Raw genomic sequence first — 27,235 nt, forward strand, 5'->3', positions numbered from 1 at the left:
AGCCTCTCCTCCTGACCCCTGGCCGGCTTCACGCCCGCCCTTCACGTCCTCACACTACTGGAAACTCCTAGCAGCATCTCCCAGAGGCCTGGCAGGCCGGGAGGAATGTGGGGTGACACAGGCAGGTCCCCACTCGGGAGTGCACAGAGACCCCATGCCCAAGGCTGGGGGAGGAGAACCCACACGTGCAATTTGTTTTCTCAAGCCTGTGGGGGTAGCTTGAGCAGAGCGGCTGACACCCTGCCCAGGACACTGCCCCATGGCTGGGCACGGCAGCCCCGCAGGGCTGGGGGATGGTGGAGCCTGAAAGCTGCCAGTCTAGCACATGAAACAGCAAGCATGTCACGGACTTCCAAGTCCCTTCCCGGCCAGAGACGCCATAGCCTGAGGCACAGGAGCCCGGCTGGCCCCTCCCAGCACACACCTGCTCTTCCAGGGCCTCGAGCCAGGCTGACCACTGGGCCCAGCATGTGGGGCCCTCCACAGAAGTCAGAAGTTCAAGGCAACAGCTGCACCCTCATCGCCGGTGACCTTGGAGAAAACAGAGGTCAGAGGTTATCTCAGGGCCGGTGCAGAGGACAGGCGCTCGGGGCTGCACCAGGCCAGAGTGCATTCCCAATACTTGAGACCTCTCCTTGGAGCTCTGGGGCTCGCTAGGGCCCTGAAAGGCCCTGGCACCCCCAAGTCCATGACGTCCCCTCTTGAGTCCCACCACCCTTGTTGCCAGGCGCTAGGCAGGTCTGAGGAGGACCTTAGATGCCCGTGTTTCAGAGAAGCTAGTCAACCCCATGACCCCAACAGGAATGCCCAGTGGGCCCAAAGGCACCGGGACTTGAGTGTGGGTGGACAAGTGAGGGTGTGGAAAGGCTCGAGAGACAGAACATGAGGCGAAGATCCACAGCAGAGAACAGACAGTTGGACCAAAATAGGCTTGTCCCCGTCTGCATGGCTGGCCTGCAGCTGAACACTGAATCCTCTTGCAGCCAAGTTAGGGTTCTACGTGCGTACGGGATGCGGGGTCCAGGAGGGATTCTGGGATGAGAACCACCACCTTCCTGTGGGAGAAGTATGTAAGTGGTGTCCAAACCCAGAGAAGCTGCCTGGTGTCACATGGTACAGTTCATTTGCTCGCAGGCCTGGAAAACAGGTCGGTGCTCCTTGCAGCCCTGACACCGTGAACAATGACAAGGACCAGTGCTGGGACCTCTATCTGTGGCAGTGCAGCCTTCCCACCCCCAGCAGGGGTCCTACGGAGAATCCACCATGATCCTGAGGAAGGGCTGGCGCCAGCTCCCCTCCACCCCGCCCTCCGGCAGGTGGGCTCTGCCCTACCTGACCAGTCCTTTCCACCCACCCTCACAGGATGCACTGGGGGTGCTGGTGCCACCGTCCCGGTCCCCCTCCTCAGTGTGGTGGACATACGGCCTCGCTGGCTGCCGGCACGCAAGCAGGGGTGGATGGGTCCCGCAGGGCTCCTGGATGCTCAAGTGGAGGCATGGGGAAGATGGTAGGGTATTCATGACCAAGAGCACCAGGAGGTGGGTGGGAAGCGCCCGAGCCAGCCAGGGCATGCTCAGGTCAAAGCCTCAACCCAGATGAGGCCTACGAGGCATCAGAGGAAACAGATGCAAAGCAAGGTTGTCCCTTGCTTGGTGACCTTGAAAAGATGTCTGGGCTACACAGCAGTCTGGCTTTCTGGCATGCAGCACATGCTCCAGGCCCATCCCAGGCCTCATCTGAGGATGGACAAGGCCTCAGGCAGAAGGGGCTGGGCACATGAGGACAAAGTGACCATCCCTTCTCATGACTCCAAAGTGACCTACACTCCAGACACAGCGGGTTGTGAGGTAGATCCTCATCAAACACAGCACGAGGCCTACGATGGGGCCCAAGGCCTGACCGGCTGGGAGCTTGGCCTGGACCATCCGCTTGACCACAGGCAGGCTGTTCTGTCTTGGAAAGTACACCCAGCACTCAACCCACCCGAGGTGAGAAGGGCAGCCAGCTGCAGTGACCTCTCAGAAAGCAAACCCATCTGGCGTCACAGGTTGAGGGGTGTGCCTGTGTCCACCCTGTGGGGCTCTGGTGGCCAAATGCGGCTCCAGGGACACTGGGCCAGTGCACTTGTTGGCATAATTTCCCAGGACACACTGTTTGCAAAGAAAAAAAAGCAGAACTAGAAACACCCTGGACTTTGACTGGAAATTCCAGCTGCTGCTGCCCAACTTGTCTATGCTCACTGGTACTGCCCACAAGCCAGCCCCAGGGGCGGGGGCATTCTGGACACAGCAGGCTGCCTCCCCTCTGCAGTGACTGGACAGGAGTGGACACTCATCAGAGTGGCCATGACAGCTGCCAAGACCTTCTTCTACTGCTCGATGCCAAGGAGGGGGAAGGGAGGACACGGAGCCCCATCGAGGGGAGCCATGCTCTGTGCATGCCCAGTAAGCAGAAGAGGAGACACCAGCCTTGTGTCTTGTTCCATCCAAGCCAGGAGGCTGTAGTAATGAGGGCAGGGAGGCCTGACATACACTTTCCCCAGGGTGTGGCTGGCCTGAGAGGACACCACGGAGACACAGATGTGGCTGGATGAGAGCTGGGCTCCATACTGATCAGGGCGAGCTGAGCAGACGTGGCCAGGCTGCCACTGCAGGGACCAGGCGTGGGGGCCTCAGCACCTCACCTGCCCCAGCCCACCCTGCTCCCTGGGAGGCCACACCACCCCCACCCACCGAGAGATGCCCTGGGCAGCAGCAGTCCTTTCCTGGCCACACTTGAGCCCCAACTCAGGGCTCCTGGGAAAATGTCCCCACGACCAACATTCAGGACCCCAGTCCAGGGCTCACAGCCTCGTTTTCTTCGTGCTCTGTCTGTCACATCCTGGCTGCACCCACCACCGAGCCCTGCTTCACAGCGCTGGAGAGGGTCCTGGGCACAGTCGCCAGCCAGGACTCTCCCCTGCTGGCTCTTACTCTCCAACTGCTGCCCAAGGCCAGGCGCGGCTCTGTGAAGATGACTCTCAGAAGATGTTCTGCCATGCTGTCACAGGCCCATAGCTCCCTCTCCTCCACCTGAGTGTGACAATCTCCCCCAGGGCACCAATCCCCAAGGCACCATCAGAGCCACCACAGGCAGGGGCTGCAGGTTGTCACTCGTCCATTAGTAGGCTAGAGGGGGTGCAAGCCCAGGACTAATCCTTGATGCTGTCTCCAGGCAGCCACCAGTAAGGACTGCAGACTGGAGGGGTGGGGAGGCAGTGTGGGTTCTCCTCCTCAGCAGTGTTGACTGTGGGGAGGCAGTGTGGGTTCTCCTCCTCAGCAGTGTTGACTGCGGGGAGGCAGTGTGGGGATTTCTCAGCAGTGTTGACTGCGGGGAGGCAGTGTGGGGATTTCTCCTCAGCAGTGTTGACTGCGGGGAGGCAGTGTGGGGATTTCTCCTCAGCAGTGTTGACTGTGGGGAGGCAGTGTGGGGAGTTCTCAGCAGTGTTGACTGTGGGGAGGCAGTGTGGGGATTTCTCAGCAGTGTTGACTGCGGGGAGGCAGTGTGGGGATTTCTCCTCAGCAGTGTTGACTGCGGGGAGGCAGTGTGGGGATTTCTCCTCAGCAGTGTTGACTGTGGGGAGGCAGTGTGGGGAGTTCTCAGCAGTGTTGACTGTGGGGAGGCAGTGTGGGGAGTTCTCAGCAGTGTTGACTGTGGGGAGGCAGTGTGGGGATTTCTCCTCAGCAGTGTTGACTGTGGGGAGGCAGTGTGGGGAGTTCTCAGCAGTGTTGACTGCGGGGAGGCACTGTGGGGATTTCTCCTCAGCAGTGTTGACTGTGGGGAGGCAGTGTGGGGAGTTCTCAGCAGTGTTGACTGTGGGGAGGCAGTGTGGGGAGTTCTCAGCAGTGTTGACTGTGGGGAGGCAGTGTGGGGATTTCTCCTCAGCAGTGTTGACTGTGGGGAGGCAGTGTGGTAATTCCTCCTCAGCAGTGTTGACTGCGGGGAGGCAGTGTGGGGAGTTCTCAGCAGTGTTGACTGTGGGGAGGCAGTGTGGGGATTTCTCCTCAGCAGTGTTGACTGCGGGGAGGCAGTGTGGGGATTTCTCCTCAGTAGTGTACACTGCGGGGAGGCAGTGTGGGGATTTCTCCTCAGCAGTGTTGACTGTGGGGAGGCAGTGTGGGGAGTTCTCAGCAGTGTTGACTGCGGGGAGGCAGTGTGGGTTCTCCTCCTCAGCAGTGTTGACTGCGGGGAGGCAGTGTGAGGAGTTCTCAGCAGTGTTGACTGCGGGGAGGCAGTGTGGGGAGTTCTCAGCAGTGTTGACTGCGGGGAGGCAGTGTGGGGAGTCTCAGCAGTGTTGACTGTGGGGAGGCAGTGTGGGGATTCCTCCTCAGCAGTGTTGACTGCGGGGAGGCAGTGTGGGGATTCCTTCTCAGCACTGTTGACTGCGGGGAGGCAGTGTGAGGAGTTCTCAGCAGTGTTGACTGTGGGGAGGCAGTGTGGGGAGTTCTCAGCAGTGTTGACTGCAGGGAGGCAGTGTGGGGAGTTCTCAGCAGTGTTGACTGTGGGGAGGCAGTGTGGGGAGTTCTCCTCAGCAGTGTTGACTGCAGGGAGGCAGTGTGGGGAGTTCTCAGCAGTGTTGACTGTGGGGAGGCAGTTGGGGAGTTCTCAGCAGTGTTGACTGCGGGGAGGCAGTGTGGGGATTTCTCCTCAGCAGTGTTGACTGCGGGGAGGCAGTGTGGGGAGTTCTCAGCAGTGTTGACTGTGGGGAGGCAGTGTGGGGATTTCTCCTCAGCAGTGTTGACTGTGGGGAGGCAGTGTGGGGAGTTCTCAGCAGTGTTGACTGTGGGGAGGCAGTGTGGGGATTTCTCAGCAGTGTTGACTGTGGGGAGGCAGTGTGGGGAGTTCTCAGCAGTGTTGACTGTGGGGAGGCAGTGTGGGAATTTCTCCTCAGCAGTGTTGATTGTGGGGAGGCAGTGTGGGGATTTCTCCTCAGCAGTGTTGACTGTGGGGAGGCAGTGTGGGGAGTTCTCAGCAGTGTTGACTGCGGGGAGGCAGTGTGGGGAGTTCTCAGCAGTGTTGACTGTGGGGAGGCAGTGTGGGGAGTTCTCAGCAGTGTTGACTGTGGGGAGGCAGTGTGGGGATTTCTCCTCAGCAGTGTTGACTGTGGGGAGGCAGTGTGGGGATTTCTCCTCAGCAGTGTTGACTGCGGGGAGGCAGTGTGGGGAGTTCTCAGCAGTGTTGACTGTGGGGAGGCAGTGTGGGGATTTCTCCTCAGCAGTGTTGACTGTGGGGAGGCAGTGTGGGGAGTTCTCAGCAGTGTTGACTGTGGGGAGGCAGTGTGGGGAGTTCTCAGCAGTGTTGACTGCAGGGAGGCAGTGTGGAGATTCCTCCTCAGCACTGTTGACTGTGGGGAGGCAGTGTGAGGAGTTCTCAGCAGTGTTGACGGTGGGGAGGCAGTGTGGGGAGTTCTCAGCAGTGTTGACTGCGGGGAGGCAATGTGGGGAGTTCTCAGCAGTGTTGACGGTGGGGAGGCAGTGTGGGGAGTTCTCAGCAGTGTTGACTGCGGGGAGGCAGTGTGGGGATTCCTCCTCAGCAGTGTTGACTGTGGGGAGGCAGTGTGGTGATTTCTCCTCAGCAGTGTTGACTGTGGGGAGGCAGTGTGGGGAGTTCTCAGCAGTGTTGACGGTGGGGAGGCAGTGTGGGGAGTTCTCAGCAGTGTTGACTGCGGGGAGGCAGTGTGGGGATTCCTCCTCAGCAGTGTTGACTGTGGGGAGGCAGTGTGGTGATTTCTCCTCAGCAGTGTTGACTGTGGGGAGGCAGTGTGGTGATTTCTCCTCAGCAGTGTTGACTGTGGGGAGGCAGTGTGGGGAGTTCTCAGCAGTGTTGACTGTGGGGAGGCAGTGTGGGGAGTTCTCAGCAGTGTTGACTGCGGGGAGGCAGTGTGGGGATTCCTCCTCAGCAGTGTTGACTGCGGGGAGGCAGTGTGGGGATTTCTCATCAGTGTTGACTGCGGGGAGGCAGTGTGGGGATTCCTCCTCAGCAGTGTTGACTGTGGGGAGGCAGTGTGGGGAGTTCTCAGCAGTGTTGACTGCGGGGAGGCAATGTGGGGAGTTCTCAGCAGTGTTGACTGTGGGGAGGCAGTGTGGGGATTCCTCCTCAGCAGTGTTGACTGCGGGGAGGCAATGTGGGGAGTTCTCAGCAGTGTTGACTGTGGGGAGGCAGTGTGGGGATTTCTCCTCAGCAGTGTTGACTGTGGGGAGGCAGTGTGGGGATTTCTCCTCAGCAGTGTTGACTGCAGGGAGGCAGTGTGGAGAGTTCTCAGCAGTGTTGACTGTGGGGAGGCAGTTGGGGAGTTCTCAGCAGTGTTGACTGCGGGGAGGCAGTGTGGGGAGTTCTCAGTAGTGTTGACTGCGGGGAGGCAGTGTGGGGATTTCTCCTCAGCAGTGTTGACTGCGGGGAGGCAGTGTGGGGAGTTCTCAGCAGTGTTGACTGTGGGGAGGCAGTGTGGGGATTTCTCCTCAGCAGTGTTGACTGTGGGGAGGCAGTGTGGGGAGTTCTCAGCAGTGTTGACTGTGGGGAGGCAGTGTGGGGATTTCTCAGCAGTGTTGACTGCGGGGAGGCAGTGTGGGGAGTTCTCAGCAGTGTTGACTGTGGGGAGGCAGTGTGGGGATTTCTCCTCAGCAGTGCTGATTGTGGGGAGGGAGTGTGGGGATTTCTCCTCAGCAGTGTTGACTGCGGGGAGGCAGTGTGGGGAGTTCTCAGCAGTGTTGACTGCGGGGAGGCAGTGTGGGGAGTTCTCAGCAGTGTTGACTGTGGGGAGGCAGTGTGGGGAGTTCTCAGCAGTGTTGACTGTGGGGAGGCAGTGTGGGGATTTCTCCTCAGCAGTGTTGACTGTGGGGAGGCAGTGTGGGGAGTTCTCAGCAGTGTTGACTGCGGGGAGGCAATGTGGGGAGTTCTCAGCAGTGTTGACTGTGGGGAGGCAGTGTGGGGATTCCTCCTCAGCAGTGTTGACTGCGGGGAGGCAATGTGGGGAGTTCTCAGCAGTGTTGACTGCGGGGAGGCAGTGTGGGGAGTTCTCAGCAGTGTTGACTGCGGGGAGGCAGTGTGGGGAGTTCTCAGCAGTGTTGACTGTGGGGAGGCAGTGTGGGGATTTCTCCTCAGCAGTGTTGATTGTGGGGAGGGAGTGTGGGGATTTCTCCTCAGCAGTGTTGACTGCGGGGAGGCAGTGTGGGGAGTTCTCAGCAGTGTTGACTGCGGGGAGGCAGTGTGGGGAGTTCTCAGCAGTGTTGACTGTGGGGAGGCAGTGTGGGGAGTTCTCAGCAGTGTTGACTGTGGGGAGGCAGTGTGGGGATTTCTCCTCAGCAGTGTTGACTGTGGGGAGGCAGTGTGGGGAGTTCTCAGCAGTGTTGACTGCGGGGAGGCAATGTGGGGAGTTCTCAGCAGTGTTGACTGTGGGGAGGCAGTGTGGGGATTCCTCCTCAGCAGTGTTGACTGCGGGGAGGCAATGTGGGGAGTTCTCAGCAGTGTTGACTGCGGGGAGGCAGTGTGGGGAGTTCTCAGCAGTGTTGACTGCGGGGAGGCAGTGTGGGGAGTTCTCAGCAGTGTTGACTGTGGGGAGGCAATGTGGGGATTCCTCCTCAGCAGTGTTGACTGTGGGGAGGCAGTGTGGTGATTTCTCCTCAGCAGTGTTGACTGTGGGGAGGCAGTGTGGGGAGTTCTCAGCAGTGTTGACTGTGGGGAGGCAGTGTGGGGAGTTCTCAGCAGTGTTGACTGCGGGGAGGCAGTGTGGGGATTCCTCCTCAGCAGTGTTGACTGCGGGGAGGCAGTGTGGGGATTTCTCATCAGTGTTGACTGCGGGGAGGCAGTGTGGGGATTCCTCCTCAGCAGTGTTGACTGTGGGGAGGCAGTGTGGGGAGTTCTCAGCAGTGTTGACTGCGGGGAGGCAATGTGGGGAGTTCTCAGCAGTGTTGACTGGGGGAGGCAGTGTGGGGATTCCTCCTCAGCAGTGTTGACTGCGGGGAGGCAATGTGGGGAGTTCTCAGCAGTGTTGACTGTGGGGAGGCAGTGTGGGGATTTCTCCTCAGCAGTGTTGACTGTGGGGAGGCAGTGTGGGGATTTCTCCTCAGCAGTGTTGACTGCGGGGAGGCAGTGTGGGGAGTTCTCAGCAGTGTTGACTGTGGGGAGGCAGTTGGGGAGTTCTCAGCAGTGTTGACTGCGGGGAGGCAGTGTGGGGAGTTCTCAGTAGTGTTGACTGCGGGGAGGCAGTGTGGGGATTTCTCCTCAGCAGTGTTGACTGCGGGGAGGCAGTGTGGGGAGTTCTCAGCAGTGTTGACTGTGGGGAGGCAGTGTGGGGATTTCTCCTCAGCAGTGTTGACAGTGGGGAGGCAGTGTGGGGAGTTCTCAGCAGTGTTGACTGTGGGGAGGCAGTGTGGGGATTTCTCAGCAGTGTTGACTGCGGGGAGGCAGTGTGGGGAGTTCTCAGCAGTGTTGACTGTGGGGAGGCAGTGTGGGGATTTCTCCTCAGCAGTGTTGATTGTGGGGAGGGAGTGTGGGGATTTCTCCTCAGCAGTGTTGACTGTGGGGAGGCAGTGTGGGGAGTTCTCAGCAGTGTTGACTGCGGGGAGGCAGTGTGGGGAGTTCTCAGCAGTGTTGACTGTGGGGAGGCAGTGTGGGGAGTTCTCAGCAGTGTTGACTGTGGGGAGGCAGTGTGGGGATTTCTCCTCAGCAGTGTTGACTGTGGGGAGGCAGTGTGGGGATTTCTCCTCAGCAGTGTTGACTGTGGGGAGGCAGTGTGGGGAGTTCTCAGCAGTGTTGACTGTGGGGAGGCAGTGTGGGGATTTCTCCTCAGCAGTGTTGACTGTGGGGAGGCAGTGTGGGGAGTTCTCAGCAGTGTTGACTGCGGGGAGGCAGTGTGGGGAGTTCTCAGCAGTGTTGACTGTGGGGAGGCAGTGTGGGGAGTTCTCAGCAGTGTTGACTGTGGGGAGGCAGTGTGGGGATTCCTCCTCAGCAGTGTTGACTGTGGGGAGGCAGTGTGGGGAGTTCTCAGCAGTGTTGACTGTGGGGAGGCAGTGTGGGGAGTTCTCAGCAGTGTTGACTGTGGGGAGGCAGTGTGGGGAGTTCTCCTCAGCAGTGTTGACTGCAGGTAGGCAGTGTGGGGAGTTCTCAGCAGTGTTGACTGTGGGGAGGCAGTGTGGGGATTCCTCCTCAGCAGTGTTGACTGCAGGGAGGCAGTGTGGGGAGTTCTCAGCAGTGTTGACTGTGGGGAGGCAGTGTGGGGAGTTCTCAGCAGTGTTGACTGTGGGGAGGCAGTGTGGGGAGTTCTCAGCAGTGTTGACTGCAGGGAGGCAGTGTGGAGATTCCTCCTCAGCACTGTTGACTGCGGGGAGGCAGTGTGAGGAGTTCTCAGCAGTGTTGACTGCGGGGAGGCAGTGTGGGGAGTTCTCAGCAGTGTTGACTGCGGGGAGGCAATGTGGGGATTCCTCCTCAGCAGTGTTGACTGTGGGGAGGCAGTGTGGTGATTTCTCCTCAGCAGTGTTGACTGTGGGGAGGCAGTGTGGGGAGTTCTCAGCAGTGTTGACTGCGGGGAGGCAGTGTGGGGATTCCTCCTCAGCAGTGTTGACTGCGGGGAGGCAGTGTGGGGATTTCTCATCAGTGTTGACTGCGGGGAGGCAGTGTGGGGAATCCTCCTCAGCAGTGTTGACTGTGGGGAGGCAGTGTGGGGAGTTCTCAGCAGTGTTGACTGCGGGGAGGCAATGTGGGGAGTTCTCAGCAGTGTTGACTGTGGGGAGGCAGTGTGGGGATTCCTCCTCAGCAGTGTTGACTGCGGGGAGGCAATGTGGGGAGTTCTCAGCAGTGTTGACTGTGGGGAGGCAGTGTGGGGATTTCTCCTCAGCAGTGTTGACTGCGGGGAGGCAGTGTGGGGAGTTCTCATCAGTGTTGACTGCGGGGAGGCAATGTGGGGATTCCTCCTCAGCAGTGTTGACTGTGGGGAGGCAATGTGGGGATTCCTCCTCAGCAGTGTTGACTGCGGGGAGGCAGTGTGGGGAGTTCTCAGCCGTGTTGACTGTGGGGAGGCAGTGTGGGGATTTCTCGTCAGCACTGTTGACTGTGGGGAGGCAGTGTGGGGATTCCTCCTCAGCAGTGTTGACTGCGGGGAGGCAGTGTGGGGATTTCTCAGCCGTGTTGACTGTGGGGAGGCAGTTTGGGGAGTTCTCAGCAGTGTTGACTGTGGGGAGGCAGTGTGGGGATTTCTCCTCAGCAGTGTTGACTGTGGGGAGGCAGTGTGGGGATTTCTCGTCAGCACTGTTGACTGTGGGGAGGCAGTGTGGGGATTCCTCCTCAGCAGTGTTGACTGTGGGGAGGCAGTGTGGGGATTTCTCCTCAGCAGTGTTGACTGTGGGGAGGCAGTGTGGGGATTTCTCCTCAGCAGTGTTGACTGTGGGGAGGCAGTGTGGGGAGTTCTCAGCCGTGTTGACTGTGGGGAGGCAGTGTGGGGAGTTCTCAGCAGTGTTGACTGCGGGGAGGCAGTGTGGGGAGTTCTCAGCAGTGTTGACTCTGGGGAGGCAGTGTGGGGAGTTCTCAGCAGTGTTGACTGTGGGGAGGCAGTGTGGGGAGTTCTCAGCAGTGTTGACTCTGGGGAGGCAGTGTGGGGATTCCTCCTCAGCAGTGTTGACTGCGGGGAGGCAGTGTGGGGAGTTCTCAGCAGTGTTGACTGCGGGGAGGCAGTGTGGGGAGTTCTCAGCAGTGTTGACTGCGGGGAGGCAGTGTGGGGAGTCTCAGCAATGTTGAGTCCAATGTAGGTACAATGGGCTCTGTGTAGGGTCCCAGGAAGCCTTCCAGAGGGTCCCTGACATTCTTGGGCCTCAGTCTTCACAGGCCCTTCCCCGTGTGCCCAAGTCCAGCCTGCCTCCTCATCAGGAAAGTGGGAGGAGGACTGAATGCCACCAGTTTACCACCACCCATCTGCAAAGTTCTTGTCCTGGTGGCAAGGCCTGCACATTCTGTGTAGGGATACAGTTCGACTCCAGCCCTCTCCAGCCTCTTGTGGGGGTCCAGCAGGAACCCCAGCCTAAGGGGCCTGGTCAGCTTAGGATCTACGCGGGCAAGGCACAGATGTGTTTAAACAGTGTGCATGTGCAGCATGCATGTACATGTGCAGTGTATACATGTCCATGTGTGTGGATTATATGCATATGGATGGAAAAGGTAGGAAACTCCCAGAATCATAGGGCCTTGCTGTCCAGGCCTGAGAAAGGAGTATCAGGACGCAGTAAATTCACCAAGGGGTATGCACTGTGTAAGAAGGCCACAGGCAAATGCCCAGGCTAGGAATCTGTTCCCTGAAGCCACAGGGGATTCTGCACTGGTGTACATGTGGCTGGCTAAGACCCTCAGAGCCCAGACAGCTCACAAGCCACACCGTGCTACCATGGGCTGGCAGGATACCAGGCTGGAGCATAGCTGAGGAGGGAGTCAGCCAGGGCAGGGCCCAGCCTGGAGTCCCGCCTGCCCGCAGGGTTTTCCTTTCCGGGACTCTAAGTGGCCTTCGCTGCCTCATCGGCAAGAGCCGCTTCTGCAGAGATGGGGACAGGAGCCTTCTCCTCCTACCCATTCTGAGCATTGCAGGGCCTGAAAGGGGCTCCGATCAAGGCAGAGCTTTGCTGCAAACCTCACACAGTCCTGTGAGACAAAAATGCCCAAGTCTCCCTGACCCCACAGAGGCACGGTGGCAGGAATGTCATCACATGTCCACCGCGCATCCTTTCTAGCAAAACTCAAATCCTGCCATTCTGGTCCCCGCAGCAGTGGCTCTCAAAGCAGCCCTTCCTCTCTGGATCCTTCTGGAAAGCAGTGTGTCTTGCAAGCAGCACAGTCAGCTGACAACCCACTCTCCAGGGCAGACAGCAGCAAGCCAGTCCTGAGACCAGGAGCTTGGCCCCTCGCTGACGGCGGCGGGGGCTGCAAGATGCCAGGACAACCCGGGGGAAGACGCAGACCCACACCGCCCTCCCACTGCCGTCTGGAGCCCCTTCCCGTTCCCCACAGCTGGCCACTCGCACCCTCCAGCGAGGAAGCCCAGAGTCCCCAGACCTTGCCCCTGTGGGGGAAGGAGGGATGGCCTCTGCCTGGGGGCCCGGCAGAGGCTGCCGTGCTGCACAGGCCTGAGGCCAGTGGGCACAGACCTGCCTGGGCACAGACAAAAGGAATGCCAATGGTGGGAGGTGGGACAGAGGACTCCAGGGAAGTCAGGCAAGGAGTCACAGAAACAGAGAATTACAAAACATGGCTGTTTCGAAACTTGGAAATCTCTCAAAATACAAAGCAAAATGAAACCACCAAACTTAAGCGGTGACATCACAATCTGGCTGCAGAAAGGCCGTCTCAATGGCATTGGAAAAGGCATGGGAGTGTGGGCATGTGGAAATGCAACATGTATTCCCTGAAAGGGCCCCGGGGCCTGGGACAGGCTGGGAAATCTGGACACCCAGTCTTTGCCCACCACAGGCTTGGAGTGGTTCCCTCGTGTGTAACATCAGTGTTCGTGACCTCAAAACCACTGCTTCAACCCAGCAAACCATACTGCATACCACACGGGCATGCTCTAAAATAGTCTGCACTTACACCTGTAAAATAATCACCGTTAGTATGAGAGTCAAGGCTTCTGTTGTAAGGGAGACTCAGAGATCCCAGCTCTGTGGACAGAGGCTGCCAAGAAACCGCAGCGAACTGCCGGGAAGCAGCTCTGTAATGTACCTCTGGGAGGAGCCAGGCACTGGGAAGGGGCTGCACGCGCACCCGGAGGGGATGGGGCTGAGCGCGGGCCTGGACGGGAAGGGGCTGCGCGCGGACCTAGAGGGGGCCTGCAGGCAGGAGGCAGCACCACTGTTAGACACTGGGACTGCTGGAGTCCCAGGGCTGACTGGCCAGTAAGGGGGTCAGGAGCCAGGGCAGCAGAGAGACACTGGCTGTGGTGGACACTCAACAGTGATAGGTGCCCTATTGTTCTGTCAGCAGCCACCCACAAGTGAGAGGCAGCCAAGCCCTCCGTGAAGAACAGCAGCCAGGCGCAGCTAGGATGCCGGCCTCCAAGCACGCCCCAGCAGAATGGCCTCCCAGGGGATGGGCAGCCCAGGAGGGGCCTGGGGGCCTCAGCCCACACAAGCAGGGTGGAGGTGGAGGTGGCGGGGCCTGCGATGCAACCATAATCCTGACAAAGGGCTCACCTCCTGGAGGGCAGGGTGCCTGGTCCTAACGTGCGGACATGACAGGACGTCAGAAGTAAGCCTTCCGTGATGCCACGGTCCAATTTCCGAAAGGCCCATGGGATGAGGCCCGTGGGATGAGGCCCTCGGGATGAGGCCCATGCATGCAGGCACCTCCCCATCATACCCCCATCATGCCCCGTCCTTTGCCTCCACCCCTTCTCAGGGGAGTCGCGGGCCAGGCCTTGGGGACTGGGGGAGGGTATGGGCCCAGAGCAGGCTGGGAATTACAGGCCCTGACTTCACTCTGGAACAAAATAATTACAGCCTTCCCAGGGACCTGGATCCCTGAAAATGGCACAGTCAGCTGACAACCTGCCCTCAGGAAGAAGATGCACAGTTTTATTCAGAGCTGGGAGCAATCAGAGGGCTGGTTTGAAGCTTTCTGCTCAGACTGGAGAGGACAGGGCGGCATCGACCCGGGGTTCTGAGGTCAGGTTGTCCTCCCGACTCAGCAGGCCGAGCACACGTGCACTGGCAGTATTGAGCCAGTCCCGATCAATAATATCTGCCCTCCCCAGAGAAGTCAGTGATGAGCCAGAAGATGGTGCCACCAGGCCGGGCTCACCAAGGCCTTCCCAGCCAACACAGACCCCTCTGGAACAAGGGCTCCCCATCACTGCACAGCCCGAGTCCCACCCACAACCCAAGGCAGGTACTGCGGAAGAATGAGAGCAGTGCCCACCCTGGGTCTGCAGGAGCTCGTGGGCCCCAGGCCAGCCTGGCCCTGTCACACAGGGAGTGGCACAGACCCCTCAGAAACGTCCTTATGCTGGACCTGGGAGTGTCACCGTCTGTAGGACAGGACATCCACAAGTGATTAAAGACTCTGAGATCATTACGCGATGCTGATCATGCGAGTGAGTCCTAAGTCTGCCACTGGGACCTTTGGTTAGACAGAGGGAGACTCCACAGCGAAGAGAAACCAGACCTCCAGGCCTGGCTACGAGAGCACTGCCTGGAGCCAGCAGGGGCTGGAGGAGCAGAAGGCCCCATGCCTTCAGCCTGGCCGGGCCCACACCTGAGTCTAGACCTGGACTTGAATGTTAAACCCACAGGTTGTGGCAGTTTATTACCATGGCCACAGGAACTCACACAAGAGACAAGGCCGACTCGAGGGCTCTGTCAACTCTGTGGTGGACACAGCCCCTTGCTGCAGTGTGTGGAGAGCCCCAGCTCTCAGCAGGAAGCCAGGGCAGCCCAGCACCTGGACACTGCCCTCTGCACTGGCCACCACCCTCTGTGCAGGCTGCTGTCCTCTGTGCCGGCCTACCGCCCTCTCTTCAGATCTCAAGAGGAGTCTGGGCCCCCAGGACGCAAATCAGCGATGCCATGGTCCCCCACGGCCCCAGGATGCTTGGGCAGACACGCGGTGCCTCTTTGGCCAGGCCTCAGGCTGAATCCTCAGTCCTGGCACTGTCTGACCCAGGGCTGGCCTGGGTGGCCACCTGCCAAGTCCCCCTCTGTCCTCCCTGTCACGCAGGGGTGTGGAACAGGCAAGACCCCATTTCATCTGTGCAGGCCGGAAGCTCCCCTGGAACTGGTGACTGCACCACTGCCTCTCCAGCAGAGCCCTCGGCCCAACTCTGCCACCATCCTCCTGTCACCTCCCTGCCTCTGTGGCTCTGAAGGCTGCTTCCCTAGCAGACATCCTAGGGGTTCCCTTTCCCTCTCTCCCTTTCCCCACAAACATTCTTCTTTGTCCTCTTCCAGGTAACCCCAGCCCCAGCCCCTGGCTCCTGAGCTTTGACCTCTCTTCCTAGGACGCCTCCAGCCTGGCCTCAACTTCCCTTCAGGCCCCAAGGGCACAGATGATGCCACAAGCCTGATACCATCCACTGCCCAGCCTCCACACCAGTCCCTCCACGTTCTGTCCTTGAAGCCAGTGGACTTGTCACCCGTGAGACCTGCTGACCCTGAGGTCAGCATGTCACTGGGACACAGATGGGAGCACCCCAGTTCCAGAAGCCTCCCTGGCCCCAGCCCCGTCACAGACAGCTCTGAGAGCCCACCAGAGCCGCAGGGGAACAGCCTGGGATGAGCCGGAGGACACAGGCAACTGCCAACGGGCCATTCCTGAGCCCTGGTGTGGCTGAGCACCGATGATGCTAGGCTTGCAAGGCAAGCACGCTGTCACCCCGCCGTGAGAAAACCTGGGGGAGGCCCGGCCTCCGACATGGCTGCCTGCACCTGGGTCAGGACTCAGAGGGGAGCCCATGTCTGTGACATAGGCGTCGCCAACTTGGGGGGGTGGGTCCCAGGCTCAGCACTCAGTGGTGCCTTTCCATCTGTAGTCTGTCTAAGTCAGTCCTCCCTCCGCTGAGCCTCTGGCCATCTGTCGAGGTGGGCCAAGGACGGCCTCTGGGACAGCACGTCTGGGGAGGGAGCGCTCATGGGCCTGCCTGATTGCTTCTGACAGGTACAGGGGCAGCCGTCCCAGCGAGCCCAGCCCCCACAGTGTCCTCCTTCCCCTGAGGGTGCAGGTCCAGTAGACAGATGGTCACCCATGGACAGATGGCCAGTGTGTCACCAGCCTCTGCCTGGGAAGCACGGGCCTCCAGTGAGATCCCCTAGGTTCCCAGCAAAACGAGGCTTGCAGGGATGTGTGGAGCAGCACGGCTGACAGGGCAGGAGTCGGCCAGACCACCCCCCACCCCGAGCCGAGGGTGGTCTCTGCATCCTCCAGGCTGCAGGGCCAGCTCCGCTCATAGCTGAACACACGACCACCTGTCTGAGGGCTTTGCTCTGTCTTTAGTTCTTACAAAAAGGACATTATCAGGCAACACCATTTTGCACTCAAGGTTGAAGGAGTCCAGCTTCCCAGAGCCCTAAGCACCAGGGTGGCTGGGCACAGGCTGGTCCCGGCAAGGCCCTGAGGACAAGGAGCCTGTTTATATGGGCAGGCAAACCAGTTGGGCGAGATTTTTCCTCTGCTTCCGGATAAACAGGGCCAGCCCAGAACCTGCAGGCCTGCCTGCTCCCCAGTGCCGCCACAGCCTCTCTGAGTGGACTTTTGCAGAGTCCCGATCCTGTAGCTGAGCTCCCACAGCCACCAAGACAGAAGGAAAGGAAGGAAAGGAAGGAGGGTCGTATTCTGAGGGCTGAACTGATCTCCACCCCTTGCTGACGGCCAGGGACGGGAGCGAGGGGCCCACAGCCCCCACTTATCCCCAGCTGGCCAGAGCCCTGACCTGCATGTCCAGCAGAGGGGCTGGGACAAGGAAAGGGAGGGGCAGCAGAGGGTGTTGCCCCAGGGTCCTCCTCACTCAGGTCCCAGAAGAGAGCCCCCCCAGGCAAGTGAGTGATGGGCCTTCCTCACCCCTGCTGCCCTTCCCCACTGGGTGTCCAGCCTGAGACAAGCAAAGGCTGCCCCACCCCAGCAAGGCAGTCCCTGCCTGCCCTGGGCAAGGACGTGGGACCTGAGGGAAAATGGCCTAGCTCTGAGGGGAGAGGCTTGGAAGAGAGGAAGAAGCACCCAAAGGGGGTGGGGAGGGGCTGTGCCAGCCCTGACAAGACCCCCACCACAGCCCCCTCTCCTGGACCCTCATGGCAGGGTAGTGAAGACACTAAATGGGCAGCCCAGACCCCCTCCCCCAAGCAAACCTCATCTGCCTTGCCAAGGCCCAAGAGGTAGTCACTTGAGTAGCCGCCTGGCAGGCAGTGGAGGCCCAGGTGGGGTTGATGGGCTGCCTGGCTGCCTAGCCTACAATGTCCCAGGACCCCGTGCAGAAGCACTAGCTTGAAGATGCAGGAAACAGATCCCAGAGGGCCTCAGGCTCCCTGGGAAGGGCCATGGGAGGAGGAGGAAGTCTGGCACGAAGCTAGTCTCCCCGAGAGTCACTGCAGAGCAGGCGACCCCGCTGGGCACACCCGATGTCCAGAGCTGGATGGGACCAACTGTGGAGTCGGCTGTAGCACCTGGGTACTTTCACATATCCTCCAAGTTCTACAGACTTGTGAGGTGACATACCAGCCCACAGCGTGACACCCCAGCTGCACGGGGCCACTGCCCACGACCTAACCCTTACAGCATTCCACAGGGGACGCCCAGCACCAGTGTCACACTCCCCACCCCACGGGCTGGTGTTCCCATCTCCACAGGACGATGCCTGACCTCTGGGGTCACACCTGTCACCCCTCATTAGGTGATGCCCCAAACCCGGAGGTCCTAAGGGGCCTGCCAGCCGGCTCTGCAGGGCTCTCCCGGGGGACTGTGCGACACGGTTCCCAGGAGCCAGCTCCAGAGGAGGCACTGGGCCAGAGCAGGGGCTATGGAGGGAAGGGAACTGTGCGGGGGGGGGCTCACCTTGCCCTCCTTCCCTCCTTTCTGCCAGAGCGCATCATGGTGGCACATCTGAGCAGGAGCTCCAGTGGGAAGGAAAGGAGGCTGTCTGCGTAACTGATAAAGGCTTGCCCTGGCGCCCCCTTCTCTCAAACTGTGCAAAAGGAAATCTTCCACCGGGCTTTCTTTGAGAAATGGCATAAAACTCAATCTGGCTTTTGAACAGGAGGCTGATAATTGGCCTATTCTGTAAATCAAGGCGATGACCAGAAAGGAGGTGACAAGAAAGATGAGCATCCTCGGGACAGCCCCTTCCCGAGCAGCCAACCAGAGGGCTGCAGCCCAGAGTGGAGGAGCCAGGCGCAAGCTCAGGAAGCCACCCAGGGGACGCACTCACCTGGTCACAGAACCAAAGTTACGTTTCAAACTGGGTCAAGAGCTCCCTTATCTCTGGGGCCACGTGCTGAGTGGCGTTTGCAGCCTCTGTTATGGCTTTGCGATACATCCCCTTCTTCTTACGGTTAAATCTCAGTTTGAAAAATTCAGAGAAAGGGGAGAGTTTTGAAATAGACAAGAAGGATGTAGTTGGAGACCCAAACCATGAGACTTTTGCTTCTTGCCAAGAGGGCTCTCCGTCCTCCTTCTGGCCAAGACTGATGTCAAGGACACGCGCTGGCCACCAGGGAAAACCATGAATCTTACCCCACACGACGTCCCCTACGGCCACCGTCCTTCCGTCTTCGGTGACGCACTTAGAGACGCTCTGCGTGTGCAGCTTGACCGTGAGCGGGGGGACAGTCGGCCGCACACCACAGGACGAGGAAGTGGTAGAGGCAGGGTCCCTGGAGGAGGGGTCGCCGGTGTCCGGGGATGTTACTTCGGAGCTGGGTGACTCTGATTCCTCTGGGCTGTCGCGGCTGTGCACCAGCTGCTCTGTACCCCCTGTTCTCCTCTCAGGGCATAGAAAAGCCAAGCCCCCACGTCCCTGTCTCCCTTGGGGACACCTGTTGACATCATCATCCTCACCAGAGCTTCCAGAAGACATGTCCTCCAGCCTGTGGCCAGGGGCATCTGGACGGCGAGCAGGCGAGTGGGCACGGGGGCCTTGAGGACCGCCGTTCAGGTCCTCCACCAGCTCGGCCCGGTACAGGGGCTCGCGCTCACCATCCCCCAGGCGGTGAGGCTTCAGACGGATCTTGGGAGGAGGCAGGTCGGGGCCAGCGGCCACAGGCCGTGTCAGCTTCAGCTTGGGGATGGAGGACCCGCTGGGTACCCCGTCCCCGCTGCCCGTGGGCTCGGGGTCCGGAGGTGCCTCGGGGTCCTGGCTGCCGTTGTGCAGGGCCTGCTGGGGGCAGAAGGGCTCCAGGGAGCCGTGCACGCGGGATGGGATCTTGACCACTTCGCCCTTGCCCTGGGGCGTGCTGTAAGAGATCTTGATGACGGGGCTCCGGGGGACCTGCTCCCCAGGAGCCCTGTCCTCCTCCCGGCGCTCCCGCTTGCTCCTCCGTGGGGCGGCCGTGGCGGCGAGGTGGCCCTCCTCCGGCTCCTCAGGCCTGCAGGGCTCCCTGTCGGGGCCACTGCCCAGCCTCCGGCGGCCCTTGGGGGTGGCGGGCGGGCTGGCCTCCACGGGGCTCACGGTGCTCTTGCACCTTTCGCAGAGCACCTGGCGAGGTCGCAGGCGGATGGTGCTCAGAACGAGCCCGCCGGGGTCTCGGTTGCGGGACAGGCGCCTTCGAGTCCGCTTCACGGCCCGGGGGGGCGGCTGCGGCACCCACTGCTGGTACGTGTTCCTCAGCCAGAGCGGGTGCGGGAAGGGGGCGCCTTCAAAGTAGGGCGGGAAGGGGGGCAGGCTTGTGGCCGGCAGTGGCGGCACTGGTGGTGGGGGTGGCTGGGGGCCGACTGCCTTGAGGGGTTGGCCCTCCTTGGGGGACTGGCCCTTGCAGGGAGGAGGTGGGGAGCCTGTCCCCTGCTCCGGATCTGGGCCATGGCAGCCGATGGTGGGCGGTTCATCAGCCAGTGGCAATGGAGCCAGCGGAGGCAGTCCAAAGAGGCCGGACCTGGTGAGGAGAGAGACAGCAGTGAGGGAGGGAAGAGTGTGGCCTCCAGCTGCCCGGCACGGGCTGCCCTGGCCCCACTGGCTGCAGGACGCAGGCCCCACCTGGGGACATCCTGTCTGCGTTCACAAGCGCAGAGGTCCCGGGCCGGGCCTGTGGTAGACTCATACAATTTAGTCCCACGATCTGTACCCCGAGGGTCACTCAGTGTCTGAATCCCCGCCTGTGGCTCGCAAGAGGAGGGTTGCCAGGAAGCCTTCAACAGTGTCTGTGTTCAGCAACAGGGCTTGGCCGGACCGAGGAGGGACCCTGTTGGTGTATGGCCGGTGGCCTCAAAGCTCAGAGGCCTGATCCCAGGCCGTACACGTTTCTTCCCCAAGAAAAGCTGCAGCTACCACAGGAGTGCAGCCAGAGAAAGAGGAAGCTGGGAACCCCCAGTGGGGGGAGCAGTGGGGTCCCTGCCAGAGTGACACCGGAACCACACCCTACAAGGAAGGTTCCAGAAGCCCCCGGGGAAGGCCTGGGGACCAGGAAGTCACTCTAGAGACTGGCTGCCCATCAGTGGCGGTACTTGGCAGCCCCCCGTGCAGGCTGGCGGTGGAGACAGCACTTGGACCTCACAGGGCTGAAGGCTAGGGTGAAGAAAACCAGACAGCAGAGGGTGAGGTGGGTGGCTGGCCTGGGAGGCAGGACAGATCAGGGACCCCGTCAAGGACGGCCCCCAGTGCTTACCTCCCCACGGCTTTCACAGCCACCGGGCCCTTTAACTGGGGACTCCCTCAGACCCTCTCTCTTGCCCACACCCATCTTGCCATCAAGCCGCCTTCTGCCTCCTGCCTCTCTTTTACCCACGGCCAGCCTGAGCCCCAGAAGCTGCTTTTCTGTGCTGACGGCATCCTTTCTGCCAGCTGGACTCCCGGCCGCCTTCGCCCGGTCATTTTCCTACCCCGACCTCTCTTGGGACTGCAGCCCTGTCCTCTGTGTGGGCCTAGGCGCGCCTGTGCCCGGCTCTGCAGCCTTCTCCTCACAGACACGGCAGGATAGTGCCCATTCCTGGCACAGGCCCCTCACCTCGTGGAGGCCCAAACCCTGACGACGGCCAGCGCCTGCCCCACCGGGCTTGTCCCCTCCCAGGCAGAGCCACGTGGGGGGCAGCCCAGGCTGCCTCTCCCTGCCGCACTGCCATAAGCCACAGAGTGCTCAAGCACCCAGTAGCCGGGACCCAGGGAAGCCGGGCTTGCAGAAAGGGCCACCACCTGGCAGCAGGCAGCCATTCTTCCCTGCCTGGAGCTGCCTGGCCACACCCAAGACCACCGTGGCAGTTCCAGAGCAGAGTAGCTCAGCCCCAGGTGCCAGCGGGAAGCAGGTAACCCTACTGGGCCCCTCAGGCCTCAGCAGCCCCCCAGATATTCTACCAACATTCTCATTGCACAGTCCCAGCACAGGCTGCTCTCCCTGGGACAACTTCAAGCCCTCTCCGGGACCTGGGATCCATCCAGAGCACTGTCACCTGCATCTCCTCACGGGCCCAGCCCCCCTGGTGAAGCCAGGCTGAGGCCTATGCCAGCTAGCCCCAAAGGACCTAAGTCCCCTGGCCTGACAGTGCCGCGGGCAACACTATGGGACCCAGCACTGAATGGAATGGGTGGCCCTAGAGCCCAAGTGAGCCTGAGAGGGTCTGCTGCATGTGACAAGTGCAACCTTGTGGAGGGGTCCCCAGGGCTGGAGCTGACGCCTCACGGGGGAAGCCCAGGGGCGGGGAATTGACTCCTGGGCTGGGGTTGACTCCTCAAGACAGAAGCCCAGGGGCCGGAGTTGACTCCTGGGCTGGCTTGGCCTTGTCAAGGAAACTGAGGGGCTCTAGAAACAAACCTCCACATAGCGAGGGCTGGCTGGGGAAGTTACTCTGAGGAAAACTAAAGTGTGGATGACTGGGGGAGGGAGGACTGGGGCAGGAGGGACTGGGCAGGGAGGACTGGGCAGGGAGGACTGGAACAGGGAGGACTGGAACAGGGAGGACTGGGGCAGGGAGGACTGAGGCAGGGAGGACTGGGCAGGGAGGACTGGGCAGGGAGGACTGGGGCAGGGGGGACTGGAACAGGGGGAACTGAGGCAGGGAGGACTGGGCAGGGAGGACTGGAACAGGGAGGACTGAGGCAGGGAGGACTGGAACAGGGAGGACTGAGGCAGGGAGGACTGGGCAGGGAAGACTGAGGCAGGGAGGACCGGGGCAGGGAGGACTGAGGCAGGGAGGACTGAGGCAGGGAGGACTGGGCAGGGAGGACTGAGGCAGGGAGGACTGGAACAGGGAGGACTGAGGCAGGGAGGACTGAGGCAGGGAGGACTGAGGCAGGGAGGACTGGAACAGGGAGGACTGAGGCAGGGAGGACTGAGGCAGGGAGGACTGGAACAGGGAGGACTGAGGCAGGGAGAACTGAGCAGGGAGGACTGAGGCAGGGAGGACTGGAACAGGGAGGACTGAGGCAGGGAGGACTGGGCAAGGAGGACTGGAACAGGGAGGACTGAGGCAGGGAGGACTGGGGCAGGGAGGACTGGAACAGGGAGGACTGGGGCAGGGAGGACTGAGGCAGGGAGGACTGGGGCAGGGAGGACTGGAACAGGGAGGACTGGGGCAGGGAGAACTGGAACAGGGAGGACTGGGGCAGGGAGGACTGAGGCAGGGAGGACTGAGGCAGGGAGGACTGGAACAGGGAGGACTGAGGCAGGGAGGACTGGAACAGGGAGGACTGAGGCAGGGAGGACTGAGGCAGGGAGGACTGGAACAGAGAACTGGAACAGGGAGGACTGAGGCAGGGAGGACTGAGGCAGGGAGGACTGGAACAGGGAGGACTGGGGCAGGGAGGATTGGGGCAGGGAGGACTGAGACAGGGAAGACTGCGCAGGGAGGACTGGAACACGGAGGACTGAGGCAGGGAGGACTGAGGCAGGGAGAACTGAGCAGGGAGGACTGAGGCAGGGAGGACTGGAACAGGGAGAACTGGGCAGGGAGGACTGGGGCAGGGAGGACTGGAACAGGGAGGACTGAGGCAGGGAGAACTGGGCAGGGAGGACTGGGGAAGGGAGGACTGAAGCAGGGAGGACTGAGGCAGGGAGGACTGGAACAGAGAGGAGTGGGCAGGGAGGACTGGGATGGGGATGAGCAGCTCAGGAGGCTCTAATATAGGACCAGATCCAAAAGGAACAGTGCCACCCCGAGAGGACGGGGGGGGGGAGTCCCAGGGACTCCAAGATCCCTCCCCTGCAGTGTGCCAGCAAGGACACCAGAGCCCATGGGACCCCTGACCTGCGGGGGCTCAGCAGGAACCAGTGGCCATACCACCTCCCTGGCGACTCACCTGGGGGTCTGTCTCAGCCGCCCACCCAGGGCAGCCCAGGCCAAGGCCCACGGACAGGAAGAGCAGTCCCAGCCACTGGTCGACTCGACTGCTCTGTCTGCAGCTGCCTGCATTCCCGATGTCAGGCCAACCGTGGACCCGTGGGGCTGGGCTGTGGTGTCCCTGCAGTGTCCCCAGGGCTGCCGCCTTCCTCCCCCGCCTCTGGGTGGAAGCCATCCCGCTGCTGTCTGTGAAGGGTTGAGTCAACACGTCCTTGGATGTGCAAAGCGAGGCCAGTGCAGCTTAGATGCCAGGAGCCCACAGCCCCAAAGGACTTAGGTCCAAATCCCCAGGTCTCTCCTGAGCTGGTCTCCAGGACTCCTTAAGAAGACACCTGCTGTCTGTCTGCAGCCCACAACCAGCCAGCTGCAGGTAACAGGGCATGCTACTCAAGCCCTCCCAGGAGCAAACCCTGCTTCAGGATTCAGGGCACCTAGGTTGGCAGGACAAGCCAACGGCCTGGGCACCAGAGCAACCCCTTCCCTGGGCAGATACACAGGGAGACCTTCCCCACACGCATGGGCAGGGACTTGGGGTGTCCAGGGGAGAGCGAGAGGGGCCTCAGCATGCTGAACTCATACATTTGTTAGCATCTGCATCCACCTTCCCTCCCCAAGGAGAGCCTTCCTCTCAGGCTCTCCTGACAGCTCCAGCCAGGCCAGTCTCAAGCACACTGCCCCCCCACCCCTTGTTCACTCCGCTGGCATGGCCCTGGGGGAGCTCCAAAGACCAGCCTGCCAGCCAGGGCCCCTGTATAGTTCAGGAGAGCAAGGAGGACATCTTGTACCTTACAGCCTCTATGTCCAGCTCATGCCCCATCCAGACTACCCACCAGAAGTGCAGCCTCCATGGCTACTCACGGCGGGCTTAGAGGTCAAGACTGTAAGCCTATCCCTCACTGTCAAGATCACCTCTCAGCCAGAGCCACAATGCCGGGTCTCAACTAGACAACCCCCACTCACCAATTCTTTGTGCATGGCTCGGCTCGGCCAAGCTTCGCAAGGAATCTGGCTTTGCTTGGTAATTGTTAGAAGCAGCTTGTCTTAGGCTCAGCCCACTCCCCAGCACAAGGTAGTTGCTTAGTGAACACATATGAATGCACAGACAGGCAGGCGCCCAGAGCGGCAGAGCTTGCTTCCAACCATACAGCAGCCTGGCAGCAGGATCCAGACACAGAAGGAAGAGGTGTGCGGCACTGTGCCAGGCAGCTGCACTGCAAGACCTGAGCCCAGCCCCCTTCTGCAAACAAGGATGAGAAGCAAGGGACAGGAAACTGTCTTCCAAAATGTGCACAGTAAACACTAGAGGCTGGGCCTGGCCTAAGCTCTTCCACTCAGGAGCCTGTGCCCAAGCCAGCAAGCGCATCTGCAGTGAACACACAGCCAGCCACGCTGTCAGGTCTGCATTTAACCCAGGAGAGCCCGCAGTCATACTGGGCTAGCCAGTTGCTCTGGGACCCAAAGGCTTCTCGGGGGGGGGGGGGGGCTCTTCCCTGACAATCTGTGCCCACACAGAAGAACTGGGCCCCTGTATGGAGAAAAGGGCTCTCCAGGGAGGACAACAAGGCAAGTCCATCAAGGCAAGTCCCCTGGCCTGAGGACCCTTATCACCAGACCCTCACTAAGACATCAAGCCAGTTTGTAAGCTGCACTCAGATCCTGCCTGACAAGCCGCTATGTACATTAGCTCTGCAATCCACAATGTTGTGGGTAGAGAACTGGAACCAGAACTCAGGGAGACAAGGCCAAGGTGGGAAGAAGCAGGGGCCATTTTAGGCCAAGCCCTGGACAGAAGGGGAGGCAGGGGAGGCCAGATTTGTCTTCAGGGTTAAACCTTGTCTCTCTTCAAAGGCATAAGTCACCCAGAGTCAGACAGAGCCGCAGCAGTGCAGGCTCGGGGGTGGCTCTGGTTACAGCTGAACATGTCCTCTGTGGCACTGGCAGGCACCCACACACCCTACAGCTGGCAGCTCCCATGCCTGGCACTGACAGCATCCTCCCACAGGAGCTGCAAACCACACCAGCCACGAGCCTCCAGGAGAGGAGGCCACAGACACTGCCAACGTGCCCTGCCACAGGCTGGGGCAGCTGTGGGGAGCTGGGAAACCGGAGCCTCGCCCGGTCACTCTCTGAGGAGGCCAGGGCCAGAGGCACCTGCACAGGTAGCTGAGGTGCAGTCCCACAGGCCCAGGCCAAGCCCAGCGGCCTGGGGAGGGGTGGGGAGCTCCTGGCTCTCCAGGCAGGGGTTCTGCAGCTCCCATGCAGGGCAACAGTCACACCGGAGGCCATATGTTAAGTCACATGACTTGTACATAAATGGCTCCTGGCACAGCTAATGAAGACATGGTGTCAGCAGAGTAACTGTCAAAGGAAAGGGGCTCTGTGCACGCGCGTGTGGGGCGGGGGTCTTCAGGGAGGAGAAGTTGGGCCTTTGAAAGCACAGCAGTTTCCAGTTCCAAAATAAAGCCCAGCAAGGGCAAAGCCGCCCAGGCCTGGTGAACGCCTAATCGTTTATCCGGCGGGCAGTGACACTCGCTGCCATGTGACATCTCTTTCTGGAGGCCCCTCGGCTGGTAAGAGGCACAGGTGGCGCGGGCAGGCTGGCCGGCCCGCCCCGCCCTCCAGCAGGGGCACAGCCCCGGAACGAGGGTCTTCCGCGGGGGGTCCGCGGGGCTCCGGGACCCCCGCCCGCGTTCCGACTCCCCTCCGAGAGGGCAGCGCCGCTCCCGGCCGGCGCGCGCGCGCTCGGGGCCCCGCGACCGGGACGGGGCTCTGCGCCGCGCGTCTGACCCCTCGGACGGACCGCGATCCGCAAACAGCCCCGCCAACCGTGCGTCTGAACAAAGAAAAGTGCGTTAGCCGCGGCGGCCGTGCGGGGAGGCCCGGCGCCCGCGGTGCCCTCCGCCCGCCCCAAAGTCGCGGCGACTTCGGCGGAGCGGCCGCCCGCGCGCCCCGAAACCCGGCCGGCAGAAACCGAAAGCGGCCGGGCGCGCCGCCCCGCCCGGGCCGGCGCGCGGTCCCGGCCGGCGGGGGAGTGTCCCGCGGACTCCGCGGGTCCCGGCCCCGCGCCCCGCCACGCTCACTTTTTCGTGCAGTCCAGCAAGATCCCGGCGAAGCTGCGCTCGCCGCAGCTCACGGAGACCACCAGCGCGCCGTTGACGACCTGCTCCACCCGCACCGGCAGCCGGCAGCCGGCCCGCGGCTCCATGCTCCCGCCGCGTCCCGAGGCCCCCGCCCGCCGCCGCCGCCGCCGCCGCCGCCGGGTCAGCCCCGCGTGACGCCGCCTGACGTCACAAAGCTGCCGGCCGGCCGCCACCCCCAGCCCGGCCGGGCGGGCGTCCCGCGGGCTCCCTCCCCGGCGGCTCGGGCTCGGCCCGCGGTGCGCCCCGCGGCCGCGCCGGCTCGGGGCGCGCGCACCCCGCCGCCACGCTGGCCGCCCCGACGCCGCGGGCTCTTCCCTGCCCCGGCCTGGCCCCTCCCCACCCGCCCCCCACCTATCTGGTCCCGGGCCGCGCCCCTGGACGCCGGGCGCCGCCTCCCCTACCCCGGCCGGCCTGACGCAGGCCTTGCGCTCGGGGCCCTGGGGTAGCGCCCCCGCGCACGGCACCGGCACTGCGGGCCGGAAGTCCCGGGCGGCGTGCTCGGGAAGCCGGTCGGGCCAGGCGGAGGAGACTCGGGTGCCAGAGGCACCGCCAGGCGCCCGGCAGCGGCCTAGTGTCGCCTTTGCCACACCGGGGGCGGACGGGGCGCTGGACGGCCCCTGTGTGTCCGGCGTCCCCTTTGGAGCTGCGCGGCCGCCCCCGTGCGCCCGTGGTGGCTGGCACTGGGGCCGGGAACGGAAACTTTCACTCGTAGATCTGGAAGGAGTCCTTCGGGTGTGGGGCCAAAAGGCCCCTCCCCCGGGGCGCAGGAGGAAGAGCCGGCACTGGAGCCCCGGGGGCCCCAGGCGCCCGCAGCTGGCCTGTGGACACGGGCTGGAGATGGGACCAACACCACCATGGGCGGGGAGCTCTGTCCCTGGCTACCCGCCCCCAAGAACCGGCCTGTGGCAGTAACCGAGGTCTCGGCACCCGGGTTTCCTAAGCCCAAGCGAGGGAGGGCCTGTGGGTAGTCCCGAGGACCTGCCCGCTGCGCCCCGCCCCCCCGAGCCTGGCCCGGCCCTGCGTCAGGCCGCGAACCTTGGGGGGTAGTGGCCCTGACTCTGGTGGCTGGATGGAGTCAGGGGGCCCGGGGCCTCAGGCACCTCCAGCACACCCCGGGGATT

The 27,235-nt window shown here is 61.7% G+C and overlaps 1 protein-coding gene across 4 annotated transcripts; it reads right to left on the reverse strand.

Annotated features, from left to right (window-relative positions):
• On the reverse strand, window positions 1-26,197 carry Pwwp2b (PWWP domain containing 2B). Of its 4 annotated transcripts, none has more exons than XM_090345580.1 (3): window positions 26,055-26,197; window positions 18,226-19,580; window positions 1-531 (listed from the first exon to the last, which is right to left on the reverse strand). In XM_090345580.1, the coding sequence occupies exons 1-3, from the start codon at window positions 26,177-26,179 to the stop codon at window positions 518-520; spliced, it is 1,494 nt and encodes a 497-aa protein (XP_090201706.1). In that variant the 5' UTR covers window positions 26,180-26,197; the 3' UTR covers window positions 1-517. The 4 variants fall into 4 exon arrangements, with proteins under 4 accessions (XP_090201706.1, XP_090201702.1, XP_090201704.1 ...); XM_090345576.1 differs by having other exon boundaries at window positions 17,921-19,580; XM_090345578.1 differs by lacking the exon at window positions 1-531 and adding an exon at window positions 13,582-16,113 and having other exon boundaries at window positions 17,921-19,580.
• Window positions 26,198-27,235: the final 1,038 nt, after the last annotated feature.

Source organism: Megascapheus bottae, chromosome 15, assembly GCF_031878675.1.
Source record: "Megascapheus bottae isolate mThoBot1 chromosome 15, mThoBot2.hap1, whole genome shotgun sequence".
In the NCBI taxonomy this organism is placed as follows: Eukaryota; Metazoa; Chordata; class Mammalia; order Rodentia; family Geomyidae; genus Megascapheus; species Megascapheus bottae.